The sequence below is a fragment of the Elaeis guineensis genome, chromosome 8 (genome assembly GCF_000442705.2).
Source record: "Elaeis guineensis isolate ETL-2024a chromosome 8, EG11, whole genome shotgun sequence".
Taxonomy (NCBI): domain Eukaryota; kingdom Viridiplantae; phylum Streptophyta; class Magnoliopsida; order Arecales; family Arecaceae; genus Elaeis; species Elaeis guineensis.
The window spans coordinates 439,741-461,397 of NC_026000.2; the positions used below are offsets into that span (position 1 = coordinate 439,741).

Below are 21,657 nucleotides of genomic sequence, written 5' to 3' on the forward strand. Positions count from 1 at the left end.
TCAGTCGGTGCGTGATGTGAAACCTCGCGCAGAAGTCTCTGAAGTCTCGGTTGTCGAATTGTCGCCCATTGTCGGTGATAATGGTAATGCAGCAATCCGAACCTGAAGATGATGGATTTTTGGACGAAGTCCTCCATCTTTCGTTTGGTAATCTGCGCCAGGGGCTCGGCCTCCACCCACTTGGTGAAGTAGTCGATAGCAACGACTATGAACTTCCTTTGGCCCGATGCTGGAGGGAAAGGACCAAGGATATCGACCCCCCATTGAGCAAAGGGCCATGGAGCGGCGATAGGAGCGATTTGACTGGCCGGTTGGTGTTGTACGTTGGCGTACTTCTGGCATGGTTCGCACTTCCGGACCAACTCAGCCGCGTCCTTCCTCATGGTGGGCCAGTAGTAACCCTGCCGCAGGAACCTTGTAGGCTAAGGATTTGCCCCCCAAGTGACTCCCGCAGATTCCTTCGTGCACTTCTCTGAGTGCGTAATCTGCATCGGTCGGTCCCAAGCACCTGAGCAAGGGAAGGGAGAACAACCTTTTGTAGAGCCGGCCATCCATGATCACGTATTGGGAGGCCGACCATCGGAGCCGTCTGGCCTCCGCGGGATCTTCGGGGCTGGTCCCGTCGGTTAGGTACCAAACGATCGGATCCATCCAGCTTGGTTCGGCCGTCAGTTGTAGCACCTCCTCGACCCTGTCGATACTCGGCTGCTCGAGATTCTCCACGAACGTCCGGTCCAAAGAGTCGAAGGTCGAAGTCGCCAGCCTGGAGAGTGCGTCGGCCCGGGCGTTCTCCGACCTGGAGATGTGGGAGATTTCAAAATACCCGAGGCGCGCCACGAGACCCTTCACTTTTTGGAGATATTTTGCCATGGCTGGATCTCGCGCCTCGAATTCGCCTTTTACCTGCCCCCGATCAGCTGAGAATCGGAGAATGCCCTGAGGCTGTCGATCTCAAGTTCCCTTGCCATCCTCAAGCCGGCGAGGAGCGCTTCATACTCGGCTTGGTTATTGGAGACTTTGAAGTCGAATCGGAGGGCGTACTCGGTGACTACCCCATCCGAGTTGGTGAGCAGGAACCCAGCCCCGCTCCCCTGAGCGTTTGAAGCTCCGTCGATGTGCAGTACCCAGGTAGAGACCGGGTCAGGCTCAGAGACCGCGTCTCGTCCGGGGTCCGCGTCTTCCGGCCCTTGGTCGGCCGTCGGGCATTCTGCGATGAAGTCGGCCAGGACCTGGGCCTTTAAGGTAGGTCGCGGTCGGTACTGTATGTCAAACTCGCTGAGCTTCATTGCCCACTTTGCCAGTCGTCCCGATGTGTCGGGTCGGCGCAATATCGCCCTCAGGGGCTGGTTGGTGAGAACCACAATGGCATGCGCCTGGAAGTACGAGCAAAGTCGCTGCGCGGAGACGGTCAGGGCGAAATCATCTTTTCCGTCTCCGAATATCGAGCTTCAGCGCCGCGGAGCACTTTGCTGGTATAGTAGATAGGTTGATGAGTTCGGCTCTCGTTTTTTCTGACGAGCACCGAACTGACCGCCTCGGGGGAAGTGGCCAAATAGAGATACAATGTCTCCCCGACCCCAGGCTTCACAAGCAATGGCGGGGAAGCCAAATACCTCTTCAGATCCTCGAAGGTCCGTTGGCACTCATCCGACCAAGAGAAGCCCTTCGCCTGCCTCAGAGTTTTGAAGAATGGGAGGCACCTTTCAGCCAATCGAGAGATGAACCGGCTGAGGGCGACGATCTTTCCGTTCAACTGCTGGACCTCCTTCTTGATGTTCGGATGGCGCATGTCGATGATTGCCTTTATTTTCTCAGGGTTAGCCTCGATTCCTCGTTGAGAAACGAGGAACCCGAGAAACTTCTTCGAGGTCACTCCGAAAGCGCACTTAGTCGAATTCAGCTTCATTCGATGTTGTCATAGAGTGCGAAAAACCTCCTCGAGGTCTCAAACATGGTCTGCGGTCTGCGCACTTTTCACCAGCATGTCGTCCACGTACACTTCCAATTGCGCCCGATCTGATCTTTGAAGACCTTATTGACAAGTCGTTGGTAGGTGGTGCCGGCATTCTTCAGTCCGAAGGGCATTACTCGGTAGCAGTAGAGGCCCTTGGGAGTTACGAAGACAGTGTGCTCCTCATCTTCGGACGCCATCCAGATCTGATTGTACCCGACGAAGGCGTCCATGAAGCTGAGCAGTCGAAACCCGGATGTCGCATCCACCAGCTGGTCGATCTTCGAAAGTGGAAAGCTGTCTTTCGGACAGGCCCGATTCAAGTCGGTATAGTCGATACAAATCTTCCACTTTCCGTTGGCTTTCTTGACCATGACAACATTAGCGAGCCACTCGGGATATGTAGCTTCTCTGATGAAGTCCGCCTCGAATAGCTTGTCCACCTTCTCGTCGATGGCCTTCTGTCTTTTAGGAACAAAAGACCTTTTCTTTTGTCTCACCGGCCTCATCGTCGGGTCGATGTTGAGTCGGTGCGTTATTGTCTCCGGGGGATGCCCGACATATCCGCCGCTGACCAAGCAAATATGTCGACGTTGGCCTTCAGCAGCTCTGCCAACCGTCGTCGTTCTGGGTCGGGCAGTTGAGACCCGACCCATACCTTTCGGTCGGGGCCCTCCGCTATCGGAATTGGCACGAGCTGTTCGGCTGGCGAGCCCCGTTCTTCCTCCTCCCGTTGGTCTAGTTTGTCGATCGTCAGGGAGCCCTTCAACTCGTCGCTTTGAGCGGAGATCTAGAAGCATCGGCGAGCGAGCTGTTGATCTCCGCACATCTCCCCGACTCTGTTTTTAGTCGGAAACCGAACCAAGAGATGGTACGTCGAGACAATCGCCTTGAGGGCGTTTAGTCCGGATCTTCCAAGTATGGCGTTATAGGCCGAAGGCACCTGGACGACCGCAAAAGTCAAATGAACCGTGCTTTGTCGTGGTTCGGTGCTGACCGTCACGGGCAGGATAATTTCTCCTTCCGTCGCGACGGCGTCCCCGACGAAGCCTATCAAGGGCGTAGGGACCCTCTTGAGTCGGTCGGTTGATAGTCGCATCCGGGAGAAGGTCGAGTAAAACAAAACGTTCGTTGAACTTCCATTATCTACAAAAATTCTTTTTACATCGTAGTTCGTTATCGTCGCCAAGACAACAACAGCGTCGTCGTGGGGAGTTTGGATGCCCCGAACATCTTCTTCCGTAAAGATAATTACGTCGTCCGGGCGCAGCCTCTTCGTCGGCTCCCCTCCAGCAGACGTCCCCGAGCCAAGTCGTTTGAAAATCATATTGATGACCCCGGCCGTTGGCTGATTAGTCGTTGCTTCTTCAGTCGGTTGGGGTCGTCGATCGGCGACTGATTGAGTCGACGGGTTCCTCCTGAATTTACCGAGATACCCTCGGCGGATGAGAGCTTCAATCTCATCCTTAAGCTGGATGCATTGCTCGATATTGTGGCCGTGGCCCCGGTGGAATCGGCAATACTTCCGTCGGTCGAGGCCCTTTGCCTTCAGATGTGGAGGCCGTCGCAGGTACTCTTCCCCTTCGATTTCCATCAAAATCTGCGCATGAGCAGAGAGGGGAGTGTAGGAATCGTACCTGGGGCGTGTCGGCCTTGGGCTCCGCTGGCGGGGCGACCTCTGGTCCCGTCGTGGGGGTGTGACCCGACTGTCGGTCGGGGGCCTGCTAGGCGCAGTGGGGTCCCGACCCTTTCTCCGCTTCTCCTTTGGGCCCTTGGGCTCAGCCAGGCGTCGATCAGAAGCTCCTTCGTCCGCGCGCATGTACTTGTACGCGCGCTCCAACAATTCGGCATACGTCCGGGGGAGGGTCTTGTCCAGGGAGTAAGTGAATCGGGATGCCCTCAGTCCCCGTTTCATGGCCGAGATGGCCATGTCTTCATTGAGGTCCCGGATCTCAAGCGTGGCCGCGTTGAATCGCGTTACGAAGTGTCGGAGTGTCTCGTTTTCTCCCTGTTTGAGGGAGAAAAGGCTGTCCGACGTTCGCGGCGGCTTCCGGCTGGTGCTGAAGTGAGCCACGAAAGAGTGCTCGAGCTGTCCAAAGGAGTGGATACTTCCCGATCGAAGACCGGAGTACCAGGCCCTGGCAGCTTTACGGAGCGTGGCGGGGAAGCCGATGCAAAAGAGAGCGTCGGTTGCCCCTTGAATCGTCATGAGAGCTTTGTAGCTCTCCAGGTGGTCGATTGGGTCGGTGGAGCCGTCGTAGGGCTCCACGTGCGGCATCTTGAACCGACTGGGGATCGATTCGTCGAGGATGAATCAGGAGAGAGGTTGGGCGGTCTGAAAGTCGACGTCGTTTGAAGACTTCTGCCCGTCCACCTGCAGCTGCGCGAGCCGACAGTCGATTTCCTCGAACCTGCGTTCGTAGTCGTCTGTCCGTCGGTGCTGGGAGACCCCAGGAGTGGAGTCTCCGGAAGAATCCGAGAGAGAGGCGGACGGCGTTCGCGGTAGCTTCTCCTTCCTCGCTCGCTCCAGCTGGGAGGGAGAATGCTGTCGGGACCGATGGGCGTCACGCCGCAGCCGCCCCTCCTCCTCTCTATGGGAGCGCTGTAGCAGGTGCTCCTGCGGAGGCGACGGAGATCGACGCGGGCGTCGGCGGCTGCTCCTGGAGGGCATCGGACGTGCCGCCGATTGCCCGACCGGTGATGGCGGCAGCTGGATCGGCTGTTGCTGAAGGCTTTTGACCGCATCCAGCACGGTCATCTGTCGCACGATCGCCGCGATTTGCGCCTCCGTGGTCACCGCGGGGTGTGGGGAACTGAGTTCCGCCGCGGAGGGTGGAGGAGAGGCCTCTTCCCGACGGGAAGAGCGCCTCGCCGACCCGGTGACCCTTAATCGCTGAGCTCTTGTCTTTGTCATCTCGAATTCCGTGGGGGCAAAGTACCGTTACGCTGCCTGCGGCCCCTACCTGGCTCGCCAATCTGTTGCGGCCAATCCCCTCGTCGCCTGATCGTCGGGAATGAGCGCCTGCAAAAGAAAGTCCATGCTGACCGGAGGTGGCTCCGACGAGGACCCTCCGACGGTCAAGTCAGAGAGGAGACTAGGCAACAGTGAAAAGAAAACAAGGAGCTCAACGAGAGAGGAATAGAAAGAGAGGAAGCAAGCCCAAGAGTTCTTCGAAGGGACCTCTAGCACTGTTGCCTTCCCCGATATATATAGTGGAGCATGGTATGGCGCCGTCATTAATGACGCGGACAATTGAAGAATTGTCAACTCACTGTAGACTGTCAGAGTCGCCGTAAAAGTGTCAAATCGTTGTGGGGCTGTCAAATCGCTAGGGTTGACCCATACCCTAGGTGGGATAATGCCCCTAGGCGGCGTGCCGCATGCTGTTGTCAGGACCGACAGTCTCTGACAGTAGTACGGCGATTTGAGGAGTCGACCGATCTTGGGTCGGTGGCCAACTGAGGGGCATCGGGTAGAGATTCGGACCCTCCGATAGTCAGTCGGACACATTGTGGGAGTCGGACATCGGACCTCCTGGTGCAGTCGGTCGGGAGGGCCGGAAGGGTCCGTCCGACCGACATATCTTCAGTCGGTCGACAGTCGGTCGGTCGGCCGTTCGGTCGGTCGGGTATACCCGATTATAAGTCGGCATGAGCGGGGTCGGTCGGTATTCCCCAACAAGTATAAAGGAGTCCCCGCCCCTTGTACAAAGGGCAACGGTTTATTAAAATAAACACTTAATAAATTGGGTGGAAACAGTATACATGATGCTTTAAAAATTGCTACGGTCACGGTTAATTGTCATAGGTCTGCTACTGCCTGTGAAATCCATGAGCCTAAGCGAAGCCATAAACTAATGCACAAACATCCCCCGATCCAAAGATAATAATATAACAGACAAAAACTCAGTCAAGACCACATTTTGATAGCTAAAAAATAGCACCGGATTCGCTCATACATAACCAGAAAAATAAACAAGGATATTGTTGTATCGCAAGCTAAACTTCATCACCCAAAAATCCTCATTTAACAGTGCCGAATAAAAATTAAGGGAAAAGAGGAAACAAAAAGGGTGGAAGAGAAGAAGCTAACTCTATTATATCAGGCAAGCGGCGCGCGCGAGCTGTGGCTCTCTCTATTCGGAGGGGATCTCGACGTCGCCGTCGGTGATCTCCTGCTGGAGGTCCTTGGGGTCCTTGCCATCGACGGTGCAGCCGACGGAGACGCAGGTGCCGAGAATCTCCTTGACCGTACCGGCGAGGTCCTTGGCCATGGATCTCGGGCGCATCACCCGCGCGATCTCGATGACGTCATCGAGGGAGATGTTGCCGTTGTGCTTGATGTTCTTGGTCTTCTTACGGTCGCGCTCCGGCTCCTTGAGGGCCTTGATCACCAGGGCAGCGGCGGAGGGCACCACCGACACCTTGGCCTGGCGATTCTGGACGGTCAGCTTCACCGTGACGCGCAGACCCTTCCACTCCTTGGCCGTCTCCTTGGCGATGTCCTCGCCGACCTTCTTGGGGGAGAGGCCCAGGGGACCGATCTTGGGGGCGAGGGAACTCGCCGCGCCGACCTCGCCGCCGGTGACGCGGACGTACACGTCCACGACCTGGGAGGGATCAAATTTGGGCGGCATGGGGTGGCGGCGGCAAGAAGGTGAAACAACTTGGAGGGTTTATTAGGGTTAGGCCTTTTTTTTTTTTTTTTTTTGTGTGCGCGCGTGTTTCGGAGAAATGGGGCTGAGATTGGGATGATAATATGCAATGCGTCCGCCCCCAGCCCAGGATTATTTTTTTACCAAAAAAAATTTATTTCGACGATTGGGCTGAAAAATTTAATAAAATTTATAAAATTCCGATTGAAAATTCTATATGGATGATTGGGCTGAAAGGGATCTCAACAAATTTTTTCTTACTACAAGATTGAGACCAGCTTACTCCAAAATCATTTCTGGATATTTATGAATAAACACCTGATCCAATATGTAATCTCATGATTTTACTAGTTATATTGATCCAATTCACAAATCTCATAAGATTTTTAGTCTAATTATTTAAACAGACAAAATATTTATGGTTTGTTTTGGCAACCATGTGGGCCTAATATGCTTTTTTTTTTTTTTTTTTTTTTGTTCCTCATAAATTTGATGGATTCATTACACAACTTTGATATACACATCCATCCATGAGAGAGATACACAAAAATCCGAAATTGGAAAGCAACATGAATAAACGAGTCCTATATAATTCTCCTAGTATGATTAGTTATAATATGGGTCACACCACCAAGGAGTTCACGGTGGCTCCATATTTTGGCATAAGAGATGTGTAATACCCAAAAGGATTATACGCTGGTATATTAATATCCTCTGATGAGAGTTGTACATTGGTATATCGATTTTCTATCAGTTAGATTATATGTTAGTATTTTGATTATTTTGAGCTGTCTAGCTATAAAGTATAAGTATGATTTTAGTTCATAGCCATTGAGATGAACTAGATATTTTTAAAAAATTTGATTTATAAATAAAATTTAAATTTTGAAAAAATTGAGTTCGTATGTATATTATTTTGATAATATTATATATTTAGATTTGATTCTGAATTAATGTACTCTGTATGCTTATTTTTAATATGCTGTTATCACTTATTTATCTAGTTAAAGTATTAATTATTTATTAAGCTGTCTAACTCATTGTTTCACATCTTACTGTTTCATTGATATTGAGAATCAAGATGGCACGAGAATATATTTCAGGAGAATGAATAGAAGTACAACTTTGATATTTTTTATTTTTAGATTGAAAATTAAACTGAAGATTGATATATTATCTTTTAGATTTCATGGGATTTTTTAAGATATTAAAGTTTAGATTTTAGCTAATTAAATTTTAGACTTAATTTATTGATTATTTATTTTATTGTTTACTTTATGATATTAGGATGAGATGTTTTGCATATTGGTAAGAAGAGTTTTTCTAAATATATGACAATTACCATGATCTCCAGACTCTAGCTTACAATCCTAGTTCGGAGACGTGATAAGATGAATACTGTTGTGATAAGATGAATACTGTTACGGACTTCCAATTTAGCAACCAACTAGTCACTTTTTTTTTTTTTATTGCTTTTTGGGTAAGAAACTAGTCACTGTTTTTGAATCATCCTTCAACCACTATCAATATGGTAGTGCCAACTATTTGAGCACCATCTACAGACAAATATGAATAACCATGACTCGGAAACGACAAAGCCAGCTCTAATACGAAGAGCTTTGTTTCGAGGACTCGAATTTGAACACCGTGCGTTTGCATACAATCCCCTGCATTAAAATTATAGCCGTCTCCACTACGCGGAAGAACTTAGCTGGGAGAATGCTTATTAAATTGCTCACTAGAAATTCTCATTTGAATCGTAAGGAAGTTGATTGCGTGGCGGCAAATATTCTAAATCTTCCCGAGCTTTAGAAATTGCTTGAACATATGATTACCTTTGATAAGCTAAACCAAGTTGTTTGCTATTTGTTCCTGATAAAACCACCTACTCTGGTTGGCAGATGGTGATTAAATATAGAGTAAATTATAAAAAATCCTCTGAAAATAGGTTGAAGATATAGGTACATTCAGTAATTTTTAAAATCTATAGTTATATCTTTAATATTTTAGTCAACCCTACTGTCTAATCCATACCGTTAAATAATCCGTGAATATTTACTGGAATCTCATTGCCACATCATTATAAATTTTTGAAATGACCAAAAGACCTCAAACAAAGGATTAAAAAAAAAAAAATGCTCCCAACTATATCTCCTTGAGACCCTCGGCCCCTTCCTCCCATAGCGTCGCCGCCAACTCTTCCTCTTCCCTCTATTTTTGGCCCAACCTGCTCTAAGATGAGAAATAAGCGCGCCGCCAACTGCCACGGGCCCAGCATCGTCTATGCCGATATGATCCCCTTCTTCACGACAGGCCACATGATCCCCTTAGTGCCAATTATTAGATTTTTCGCCACTTGCGACATCGTCTCCACTGTCTTCCTCACCCCGGCCAATGCCGCCCTTATCTAACCCACCGTGGGTTGTGCCGTTGTTGTCTGTCTTCCCCTCTGCACTCTTCTCTATCTCTTTCCTCCCACCGCCTCTGGCCTCTTCTCGGCATCAAGAACATCAGCACCCTCCCCCCTCCGAATGCCACAAAATCGATGCCGCTTCTCTTCTCACCCATCCTGACCATGACCGCCTCCTCAGCCTATGCTGCTTCTCTTCTCACCCACCTCGAACACAACTGCTTCTCTTTTCACCTGCTCGTAGCTATGGAAGGCGGAGATGATGCTCTCGGACTATGCTTGCTCATAGGGGTGGGCTTTGCTGTCTTGGTTTTGATCGTCGCTGCTAGTGTTGCCATCATCAACACTGTTGTGCTTGATGAGAATGGGGGAGGTATGGCCGGTGAGCTCGACAAGATGGAGGGCGCCAACGAAGATGAGGGAGCGCTTGGTGGGGTTGGAGAAATTCAGCAGCATGGTGGCTGGCAGGGACATGGCACCCCCTACGAAGCGCACCACAGTGAGATTGATGGCTGGGTGCTCCGCCATCCTTACAGCATACGTGAGGGCCTCACAATCGTCGGGCCCGCTGAAGAAGAGGACGGTGATGCTGTGGTGCGCACAGAATCGCTTGATGCCATTGGGGGGCGATCGATGAAGGCGGCAACAGAGCGGGGGGGGGGGGTTGGAGAGGATGTTCAAGTTGATAGTGCAGATGTTGGGGCTGCCTTCCATGAGCTTGCCATCAGCCATCTATGCCTCCTATATCTGATCAGCGGTCGCGACGGCTTGTGATTCCATATCACCATCGGTGTCACTACTGCTTTGGCCAAGTGAAAGCTACGATCATCACCATTAAGAACAATTTGGATATATTATTAGTCAATTAATTAATCCATCCATCCACAATAGGTAATTAACTAAGACATTAATTAGCATGCAAAGGAGTATATTTATATACTTTGGCATCCTTTCTGACTTTAAGGATGATCAAGTGGAGGGGCCTTTGGTGATGGCGAGGAAATCAGGCATGAGGCTCTCGTGGAGCAGGATGGAGTAGCGATAGGCGGCGATGACGGTGCCGAGCACCTTGGCCAGGAGGGTGAGCACGAAGACAAGGATGAGGTGGGTGGTGTCAGTAGGGTATAGGATGGTTTCGAAGCTGGTGACCAGGCCACTGCATAAGAAGAAGAGGGGCATCCCCCTCTTCTCTTTGCTTTAAGTCACGGCGGTTGAAAATAATTACAGGGGTTTGGATGGATACTTTTTTTATAACAGATGGCTAATTGATCATTTTATATTTTTGAAATGTTTTGAATAATATCGTTACATTTTAAGGATATAAATATAGGTTTTAAAAATTAATGAATGAAACTGTAATAAATATAAATTTTATAAAAAAAATTATAATTTATTTTTGAATATATTATTATATTTCGATAAACTCTCCGGATATCTAAATAAAAAAGGATTTTTTTTTTCCTCCAATCAGCTCATTAGAAGCTCTTGGAGTGCATTGGAACTCCGTAAAGTTTCCTTCCAAAAAATGGAAAAGAAAAAGAATCAAGGAGTGCGGTACAGAGAAGACCTACACACCCAATATGTCATCTACCTGTCCCGTTGATCCATTTACTAATCAATTATTTGTTTGCATGTCTTCGTAGCGTGTATAAGAGAGGGCAAAGGGGGGACTAAAGTTGCTAATCCTTGGGCCTGAACTTTATCAAGCATAACATAGTGTCAAGACATTTTAATTGAGATCATATTTATATTTTCCCCTATGTGAAAGCCCACAGTAGCTCCTTTACAGCATGAATTGCTGTCCTTTCTGACCTATGAAACCTGATTAAAAAACATAATCAAGGAAAGTAAGCAAGTAAAAATATCTCGTGAGAGTGATTTTTTTTTTTTTTTTTTGATTGTTAATAGCTATGGCAGAAGACGTCTGTGTCCAAGCGGACAGAATCTCCAAAGTGCTCGATCAAGAATTAAACTATATATTGGTGCCAAAAAAAAAAAAAAGTATATATGCCAGAAAATTCAATAGCAAATAAATCCTAAAAGATACTTAACTATAATTTTGAACTCGTCTTGTTGCGGTCAATCCCCTCGTCGCCTGATCGCCGAGAACGAGCGCCTGCAAAAAGGAAGTCCACACTAACCGGAAGCGGCTCCGACGGAGACCCTCCGACGGTCAAGTCAGAGAGGTGACTGAGCAATAATGAAAAAAAAACGGAGAGCTCAATCGAGAGAGAGTGAGAAAGGGAGCAAGCCTGTTGTTTCGAAGGGCCTCTAGCACTGTAGCCTTCCCCGATATATATAGTGGAGCGTAGTATGGCGCCGTCATTAATGGCGCAGACAATTGAGGAATTGTCAACTCGCCGTAGACTGTCAGAGTCGTCGTGAAAGTGTCACATCGCCGTGGGGCTGTCAAATCACTAGGGTTGACAATGCCCTAGGTGGGATAATGCCCATAGGCGGCAGTGCCGCATGCTGCTGTCAGGGCTGACAGTCTCTGGCAGCTGTACGGTGATCGAAGGAGTCGGCCGACCTTAGATCGGTGGCCAGCAGAGTGGCATCGGGTGGAGATTCGGGCCCCTCCGACGGTCAGTCGGGCATGTTGCAAGAGTCGGCCATCGGACTCCCTGGTGCAGTCGGTCGGGGGAGTAGAAAAGGTCTGCCCGACCGACATATCCTCAGTCGGTATAAAGCCGTTAATCGGTCGGTAATGGCGTTCGCCGGTCGGTCGGTCGGTCGGTCGGTCGGTCGGTCGGGTATGCCCAATTATAAGTCGGCACGAGCGGGGTCGGTTGGTATTCCCCAACAGTTGCCCCCCTCCACTCCTGAGTCGGACGGTGCGCTGGCCGATGCCTCCGTTTTGGCAGTAACGCTGGGCGAAAAGAAGTGGATTCACCGTGTGCCGAATTCCGACCGTACCGCGGGTTGATATGATGTCAGGCGTCTCATAAATGCCGAGCGATTCGCTGGCATCGGGTGTCCAGTCAGTGTCAGATGTCCCGTCCCATCGACGTCAGGTGTCATGTCGGCGTCGGACATCCTGCAGGTGTCGGACGTCCCGCCGGTGTCAGACACCCTATCGGTGTCAGACGTCTCGTCCCATCGGGAAGGGAAACCGCCGTTTCCGCCGTCCCTTCGGGGATACGAAACGTTGCGGCCTTTACGCCACGTGGCGTGCGGCCATTGGGATGGGTTAGTTGGAGCGGATGGAGGTGATGTGGCTCGATCTGAAGGCAGGTGCATCGAACCGTCGGGCCGACGGACGGCCCGGATGACGCCACGCGGCAGGATCTGGGGAGTCTTCGTTGGTCGTGCCTTCATCTCGACCATCGGAGGGTACTATATATACAGGGTCGCCCCCATTCAGTTTTTTATCCTCCTCATTTTACTGCGAGACTCTGCCCGCGTGAGTCCTCGTTCCAGGTACTCTCTCGCTTCTCTTTTCCTTTGTAGTTCCTTCTTCTTCTCCTAAGGGCCATTGTCGTCTTCACCATCTCCTTCTTCTTCTTCCCTGCCATTCGTCTGAATCCATGGCTAGGATGTCTCCACGAGGTGGTCGGTCGGGAGAGCCGACCGACGACACTCGGTCGACCTCAGAGGTGGAGGTTTCTTCACTTTCGGGGCCGAACGTCGATCGGCTCCGGGAGCAGTACCGCATCCCGGGGCAGTTTCGGCTGTTCGCCCCTGGTGCCGACGGTCGGGTTAACAGCCCGCCTAAGGGCCAGGTGGCCTTCTACTTGGAGGACCTCCGGGCCGGCCTTCATTTCCCGATTTCGGAGTTCGTCCGAAACATCCTCGACTATTACGGGCTGTGCCCGGCACAACTCGCGCCGAACTCAGTTCGACTGATAGTCAGCTTCGCACTTCTGTGTCGGCTTTTGCCGACCGATCCTCGGATCTCCCTTTTTCGAGCTTTCTTCGTCCTCCGACCCCACCCTAAAGCCCGAGGGTGGTGGTACTTCGTTCCTCGGAAAGGGCTCTCCTTCATTACTGGTCTTCCGTCGTCCATTCACGGATGGAAGAACCAGTTCTTTTTTGCATCGTCTTCTGTTCCTTGGGGGTTCCCTGTCCGTTGGGAGAATCCCCGAACTGAGCCGAATGAGAACAGTCGGGTGGAGGCTGAAGATCGGGAGGACTTCCACCGGCTGAAGGACATCTCGGTGCCGAAGCAGAGTGAGCTTGTCACCGAGCAGGCCCTGTACGATGCCGGCCTTAGTCCGGTCCCCCGCTTAGGTCGGTTTTTTATTTTTCTTGCCCCTTTTTCTTCTTTTTATTTTTTCTTTTCGATACTGACCATCTGTCGTCTTTTTCAGACATGCCGCCGAGAACACGACTGACGGCAGCCAATGTACGTTAGTACGCCGTGAGAAAGAGACCGACGCAAGGCGCCGGACCGTCGCAGCCTCCCAAGAGGCCCCATGCAGCTCCGCCGAGCGAACCGACCGGGTCGGGGGCGGAGCCAGTCATCGCACTGTCGGTGCTGACAGTGCTCGTCGAAGTCCCGTCCGAGGGACCGTCGGGCGAGAGCGCCGCTTCGCCCGAAAGATGGGCTGCTGAGTCCGTAGACGGCGCACCGACCGCCCAGCAGGCGGAGGAAGATCGGGAGGAGGCTCGAGAACCCGAGCGACCGATGCCTGCTACCGCCGCACCGTCGGTCGAGGCTCGGTCGGGCTCAAGCCTGCCATCGATCTCCGATGTTAGGGCCTGGGCGTCCGGCCGAGGGAAGGCCCCCATGGCGTAGGGCGACGAAGGACGGTCGGCCGGCGGAGGATCGACCGACTTCCCGCTTCCCGAAGGTGCGTCGGGCCTGGCCAACCACGACTTGGCCAGGAGACTGTGCCAGGCGCTCCTTCTTCCTGCCGACATCGATGCAATGAAGATCCAGCGTGTCTCCGACATGCTGTCTTCATTTTATCCGATGATGATCCGGGTAAGTTTCTTCTTTTCTTTGCCTTTAATGCGGTTCTCGTAAATTCGGTCTCTTATCGGTCGGCTTTGCTTTGTGCAGCTGGTCTTCAATATATCCGAGCTAGAGGGCGGATACCGAAAGTTCGGCGACATGCGCGCGGCTTGGAGGGACAAGGTCGGGGCCCTTGAAGCCGACAAGGTCATCCTGGTTGACCAGCTGCAACAGTCGGCCGACCGGGAGGGCCGACTTGAGGGGGAGGTCTCCCGACTTACGGAGGAGGTCTCCCGACTCAAGGGAGCCTTGGCGTCGTCGGAGTCAGAGTTGCAGTCGACCAGGGATGACGCGAAGAAGAAGTCCCGGACCGTCCGCCGGCTTCAGCACGAGCGAGACAGCTTCGCTAAGGAGCTGGAGGCCGACCGCGAGCAGCTCCGAGTAAGTCTCGAAAATCTCGCCAAGGTCGAAGAAGGCTTGTCCATCGCCCAGGCCGACGCAGACATCGCGAAGGCCGAAGCAGAGTCGGCGAAGGAGGCCTTGGGTCGGGCCGTCGAAGACTTCCGGGACTCGAAAGAGTACCGAGAAGAGCTTCTGGAGAGCGGCTTCCTTTCGTATCGGGTCGGGTACGAGGATGCTCGGAAAGCCATTCGAGGTCTGTACCCAGAACTTGATCTCAGCAGTGTAATTCTGCCAGAGCCGGAGGCCCCAGCTGCAGAGGAGACGGCCGAACCAGTATCGGAAGGCCTTTCCACCAGGGTGGAAGCCGAAGAAGACGCAGAGCCAGCTACCGAAGATCAGTCGGCCCCGACTGCTGAAGCCAGAGCGGATCCGCCGACCATCCCCCATCGCTACCCAGTGGAAGAGGCCGACTCCGACGATTAGTCGGTTTTTGTTTTTCCTTTTTGCTTTTGCTCCGGCTTGTATCCGGGCTTCGGCCCATCTTTGTAAAGCCTATTTTGATCTTTAATGAAACCAGAGTCTTGGACTCAAACTTTTTTTCCTTGTGTTGTAGAATGCATCCGAACACGTAAGTCGCCAACCCATATAGGTCGGTTAGGTCGTTCGGCAACTCGTGCCGCCACGAAGGTAGGACATGTCCCGACTTTGGATCGGCCTTCAATGGTCGAGGTCGTAAGTCGGGCGTCCTTCCCCCAGCCACGAGTCGGGCGCGTTCGTTGAGTCGGAAGCCGACCGACCACCGGATAAAGGTTTGGTAGTCAGGTTTCTTCCGACGCGTTCAGTCGAATGTCGTCCGACGTATTTAGTCGGGGGAACGCCGATAAGTCGGATCCCGATACCCTTGTGTCGGGTATTTATACTGCGTCAAATGATATACGGTGATAAGCCGAATATCTTCTGGCCGACCGTAGCTCGGTCGGTGAGTCATGAATGCGACTGAGGTTGCATTGTGCGATAGACGGTGGTAAGCCGAATATCCTTCGACCGACCGTAGCTCGGTCGGTAAGTCGCGAGGGCGGTCGCGTAGGCATTCCGTCTTTCTTTGGTCGGAGCTCAGTCGGTAGGTTAGCCGATGGTCTGGCCCGAAAGTTCGACCGTAGAAGGAGTGTCAACTCCCGTCGCCGTGGATGGCCCTTGTGAGCACCCGATACGTCGTCGGCGGTCGGGCTGTCGGTTCCATGCAGATACCAAGTCTGAGTCGGGATGTCGGGACTCGACCTTCTTGGTGAGCGCCAATCGTCAGTCGAAGAGTTAAAACTCCGAAATTTCAAACTGGATTTGTATTCCGAATAAACAAGTACAAAGTTCATTGGTGATACAACTTCAGGTTGTCGGCGTTCCATGTCTGGGGAATGGGTTTTCCATCCAGAGTCTCCAGTTGGTAGGTCCTCGGACCATAGGTGTCTGCTACCGTGTAGGGCCCTTCCCAGTTCGGAGCTAGCTTCCCTTGGTCCAGAGGCTTCGAGACCTCTGCCTTTCTCAGGACTAAGTCACCAGGCCTGAAAAGCTTCGGCCTGACTTTGGCGTTGTAATATCGGGCTACCTTCTGTCGGTATGAAGCCATGCGAAGTTGGGCCTCGTTTCGTAATTCGGGGAGGAGGTCTAGGTCGGCCCTCCGACAATCAGAGTTATCCGGCTCTCGATACCGCTCGACCCTGGTAGATGGCAGCGCAATCTCGAGTGGGATCATCGCCTCCATCCCATAGGCCAAACCGAAAGACGACTCTCCAGTCGGGACGCAGGGGGTCGTTCGGTAAGCCCACAGAACGGAGCCTAGCTCGTCGACCTAGAGGCCTTTGGCTTCATTTAGTCGGGTTTTGAGTCCGTGTAGTATGGTCCGGTTGGTCACCTCGACTTCGCCGTTGGACTGTGGGTGCCCGACTGAAGTCAGTTGGTGCGTGATGTGAAATCTTGCACAGAAGTCTCTGAAGTCTTGGTTGTCGAATTGCCGCCCATTGTCGGTGATAATGGTATGCGGCAATTCGAATCTGAAGATGATGGATTTTTGGACGAAGTCCTCCATCTTCCGTTCGGTAATCTGCGCCAGGGGTTCGGCCTCCACCCACTTGGTGAAGTAGTCGATGGCGACGACTATGAACTTTCTTTGACCTGATGCTGGAGGGAAATGATCGAGAATATCGACCCCCCACTGAGCGAAGGGCCATGGAGCGATAATAGGAGCGATTTGGCTGGCCGGTCGGTGCTGCACATTGGCGTACTTCTGACAAGGCCCGTACTTCCGGACCAACTCAGCCGCGTCCTTCCTCATGGTGGGCCAGTAGTAACCCTGTCGCAGGACTTTGTAGGTTAGAAATTTGCCCCCCAAGTGATTCCCGCAGATTCCTTCGTGCACTTCTTGGAGAGCATAATCTGCGTCGGTTGGTCCCAAACACCTGAACAAGGGAAGAGAAAACGTCCTCTTATAGAGTCGGCCATCCATGATCACATATTGGGAGGCCGACCATCGGAGCCGCCTGGCCTCCGTGGGATCTTCAGGTCTGATTCCGTCGGTCAGGAACCGAACAATCGGATCCATCCAACTTGGTTCAGCTGTTAGTTGTAGTACCTCTTCGATCCGATCGATACTCGGCTGCTCGAGGTTCTCCACGAACGTCCGGCCCAAAGAGTCGAAAGTCGAAGTCGTCAGTCTGGAGAGTGCGTCGGCCCGGGCGTTCTCTGACCTAGGGATGCGAAAAATTTTAAAATACCTGAGGCGCGTTACGAGGTCCTTCACTTTCTGGAGATATTTGGCCATGGTCGGATCTCGCACCTCGAATTCACCTTTGACCTGCCCTACGATCAGCTGAGAATCGGAGAATGCCCGGAGGCTGTCGACGCCCAGCTCCCTCGCCATCCTCAAGCCGGCGAGGAGCGCTTCGTACTCGGTTTGATTATTGGAGGCTTTAAAATCGAATCAGAGGGCGTACTCGGTGACTACCCCATCCGAGTTGGTGAGCAGGAACCCAGCCCCGCTCCCTTGAGCGTTTAAGGCTCCGTCGATGTGCAGTACCCAGGTGGAGACCGGGTTTGGCTCAGAGACCGCATCTCGTCCCGGGTCCGCAGCTCCCGACCCTTGGTCGGTGGTCGGGCATTCGACGATGAAGTCGGCCAGGACCTGAGCCTTTAAGGTAGGCCGCGGTCAGTACTGTATGTCGAACTCGCTGAGCTTCATCGTCCACTTTGCCAGTCATCCCGACGTATCCGGTCGGCGCAATATCGCCCTCAGGGGCTGGTTGGTGAGAACCACAATAGCATGCGCCTGGAAGTATGGACGGAGTCGTTGTGTGGAGACGGTCAGGGCAAAAATCATCTTTTTCATCTTCGAATATCGAGCTTCGGCACCGCGGAGTACTTTGCTGGTATAGTAGATAGGCTGATGGGTTCGGCTCTCATTTTCTCGGACGAGCATCGAACTGACCGCCTCAGAGGAGGTGGCCAAATAGAGATACAAGGTCTCCCCGACCTGCGGCTTCACGAGCAGTGGTGGGGAAGCCAAGTACTTCTCCAGATCTTCGAAGGCCCGTTGGCACTCATCCGACCAAGAAAAACCCTTCGCCTGCTGCAAAGTTTTGAAAAATGGGAGGCACCTTTCAACTGATCGAGAAATGAACCGGCTGAGAGCGACAATTTTTTCGTTCAGCTACTGGACCTCCTTCTTGGTATTCGGATGATGCATGTCGATGATCGCCTTTATTTTCTCAGGGTTGGCCTCGATCCCTCACTAAGAAATGAGAAATCCGAGAAACTTCCCTGAGGTCACCCCAAAAGTGCACTTAGTCGGATTCAGCTTCATTCGATGTTGTCGTAGAGTGCGGAAGGTCTCTTCGAGATCCTGAACATGATCCGAAATCTGCGCACTTTTCACCAGCATGTCGTCCACGTATACTTCCATGTTGCGTCCGATCTGATCTTTAAAGACCTTATTGACAAGTCGTTGGTAGGTGGCGCCGGCATTCTTCAGCCCGAAGGGCATCACTCGATAACAGTAGAGGCCCTTGAGGGTCACGAAGGCAGTGTGCTCGTCTTCGGGTGCCATTCGGATCTGGTTGTAACCGGCAAAGGCGTCCATGAAGCTGAGCAGTCAAAATCCGGATGTCGCATCCACCAGCTGGTCGATCTTTGGAAGTGGAAAGCTGTCTTTTGGACAGGCCCGATTCAGGTCGGTATAGTCGATGCAAATTCTCCACTTTTCGTTGGCTTTCTTGACCATGACGATATTGGCGAGCCAATCGGGATATGCGGCTTCTCTGATGAAGCCCGCCTCGAGCAGCTTGTCCACTTCTTCGTCGATGGCCCTCTGTCTTTCGGGAGCAAAGGACCTTTTCTTCTGCCTCACCGGTCTCATCGTCAGGTCGATGTTGAGTCGGTGGGTTATCGTCTCTGGGGGGATGCCCGACATATCTGCTGCCGACCAAGCAAATATGTCAGCGTTGGCCGTTAGCAGCTCCGTCAACCATCGCCGTTCTGGGTCGGGTAGTTGAGACCCGACCCATACCTTTCGGTCGGGGTTTTCCGCAATCGGGATTGACACGAGTTGTTCGGCCGGCGAGCCCCGTTCTTCCTCCTCCCGTTGGTCTAGTTTGTCGATCGTCAGGGAGTCCCTCAACTCGTCGCTCTGAGCGGAGATCTGGAAGCATCGGCGAGCGAGCTGTTGGTCTCCGCGCATCTCCCCGACTCCGTTCCTAGTCAGAAACCAAACTAGGAGATGGTACGTCGAGACGATCGCCTTGAGGGCGTTAAGTTCGGGTCTTCCAAGTATGACGTTGTAGGCCGAAGGCACTTGGACAACCGCGAAAGTCAAATGAACCATGCTTTGTCGTGGTTCGGTGCCGACCGTCACGGGCAGGGTAATTTCACCTTCCGTCGCGACGGCATCCCCGGCAAAGCCCATCAAGGGCGTAGAGACCCTCTTGAGTCGGTCGGTTGATAGTTGCATCCGGGAGAAGGTCGAGTAAAACAAAATATTTGTCGAACTTTCATTATCTACAAAATTTTTTTTTACATCATAGTTTGCTATTGTTGCCGAAACAACAACAGCGTCGTCGTGGGGAGTTTGGATGCCCCGAACATCTTTCTCTGTAAAAGTAATCACGTCGTCCGGGCGCAGCTTCTTCGTGGGCTCCCCTCCAGCAGTCGTCCCCGGGCCAAGTCGTTTGGAAATCATATTGATGACCCCGGCCGTCGACTGATTAGTCGTCGCTTCCTCAGTCGGCTGGGGTTGTCGGTCGGCCACTGGCCGAGTCGGCGGGTTCCTCCGAAATTTATCGAGATACCCTCGACGGATGAGAGCTTCGATCTCATCCTTAAGCTGGATGCATTGCTCGGTATTATGACCGTGGCCCCGGTGGAATTGGCAGTACTTCCATCGGTCGAGGCCTTTTGCCTTCAGAGGCGGAGGCCGTCGCAGGTATTCTTCCCCCTCGATCTCCATCAAAATCTGCGCACGGGGAGCGGAGAGTGGAGTATAGGAGTCATACCTGGGGCGTGTCGGCCTTGGAGTCTACCGTCGGGGCGACTTTTGGTTTCGTCGCGGGGGTGAGACCCGACCATCGGTCGGGGGTCTGCTAGATTCGGCGGGGTCCCGACCCTTCCTTCGCTTTTCCTTCGGACCCTTGAACTCGGCTGAGCATCGGTCGGAGGCTCCTTCGTCCGCGCGCATATACTTGTACGCACGCTCCAGCAGTTCGGCATATGTGCGGGGGAGGGTCTTGTCCAGGGAGTAGGTGAATCGGGACGCCCTCAGTCTCCGTTTCATGGCTGAGATGGCCATGTCTTCGTTGAGGTCCTGGACCTTGAGCGTGGCCGTATTGAATCGTGCCACGAAGTGTCGGAGCATCTCATTTTCTCCCTGTTTGAGGGAGAAAAGGCTGTCCGACGTTCGCGGTGGCTTCCGGCTGGTGCTGAAGTGAGCCATGAAAGAGTGCTCGAGCTGTCCGAAGGAGTGGATACTTCCCGATCGAAGATCGGAGTACCAGGTCCTGGCAGCCTTGCGGAGCGTGGCGGGGAAGCCGATGCAAAAGAGAGCGTCGGTTGCCTCCTGAATCGTCATGAGAGCTTTATAGCTCTCCAGGTGGTCGATTGGGTCGGTGGAGCCGTCGTAGGGCTCCACGTGTGGCATCTTGAACCGACTGGGGATCGGTTCGTCGAGAATGAGTCGGGAAAGAGGTTGGGCAGTCTAGAAGTCGACGTCGTTCGAAGATTTCTGCCCGTCCACCTGCAACTGTGCAAGCCGACGGTCGATTTTCTCGAACCTGCGTTCGTAGTCGTCCGTCCGTCGGTGCTGGGAGACCCCAGGAGTGGAGTCTCCGGAAGATTTCGAGAGGGAGGCGGACGGCGTTCGCGGTCGCTTCTCCTTCCTCGCTCGCTCCAGCTGGGAGGAAGAGAGCTGCTGGGACTGACGGGCATCGCGCCGCAGCCGCCCCTCCTCCTCTCCGTGGGAGCGCTGCGGCAGGCGCTCGCGCGGAGACGACAGAGATCGACGCGGGCATCGGCGGCTGCTCTTGGAGGGCATCGGACGTGCCGCCGGTTGTTGCTGGAGGCTCTTGATCGCGTCCGTCAGCACGGTCATCTGCCGTACGATTGCTGCGATCTGCGCCTCCGTGGTCACCGCGGGGTGCGGAGAGCTGGGTTCCGTCGCGAAGGGTGGCGGAGAGGCCTCTTCCCGACGGGAAGAGCACCTCGCCGACCCGGTGACTCTCGATCGTTGGGCTCTTGTCTTTGTCATTAGTATCTACTGCTTGAGCTGCCCCTTCCTGGCGCGCCAATCTGTTGCGGCCAATCCCCTCGTCGCCTGGTCGCCGGGAACGAGCGCCTGCAAAAAAGAAGTCCACACTGATCGGAGGCGGCTCCGGCGGGGACCCTCCGACGGTCAAGTCAGAGAGGTGACTGGGCAACAGTGAAAAGAAAATGGAGAGCTCAATCGAGAGAGAGTGAGAAAGGGAGCAAGCCTGTTGTTTCGAAGGGCCTCTAGCACTGTAGCCTTCCCCGATATATATAGTGGAGCGTAGTATGGCGCCGTTATTAATGACGCAGACAATTGAGGAATTATCAACTCGCCGTAGACTGTCAGAGTCGTCGTGAAAGTGTCACATCACCGTGGGGCTGTCAAATCACTAGGGTTGACAATGCCCTAGGTGGGATAATGCCCATGGCGGCAGTGCCGCATGCTGCTGTCAGGGCTGACAGTCTCTGGCAGCTGTACGGCGATCGAAGGAGTCGGCTGACCTTAGATCGGTGGCCAGCAGAGTGGCATCGGGTGGAGATTCGGACCCCTCCGACGGTT

At 52.9% G+C, this 21,657-nt stretch overlaps 1 protein-coding gene across 1 annotated transcript; it reads right to left on the reverse strand.

Annotated features, from left to right (window-relative positions):
• Window positions 1–5,843: 5,843 nt before the first annotated feature.
• On the reverse strand, window positions 5,844–6,675 carry LOC105050895 (large ribosomal subunit protein uL11x). The gene has a single exon (XM_073242538.1). The coding sequence runs from the start codon at window positions 6,586–6,588 to the stop codon at window positions 6,088–6,090; it is 501 nt and encodes a 166-aa protein (XP_073098639.1). The 5' UTR covers window positions 6,589–6,675; the 3' UTR covers window positions 5,844–6,087.
• Between the last annotated feature and the right edge of the window lie 14,982 nt (window positions 6,676–21,657).

Coding starts and splice junctions, on each gene's coding strand:
- LOC105050895 (XM_073242538.1), bottom strand. CDS start 6,588: ATGCCGCCCAAATTTGATCCCTCCCAGGTCGTGGACGTGTACGTCCGC.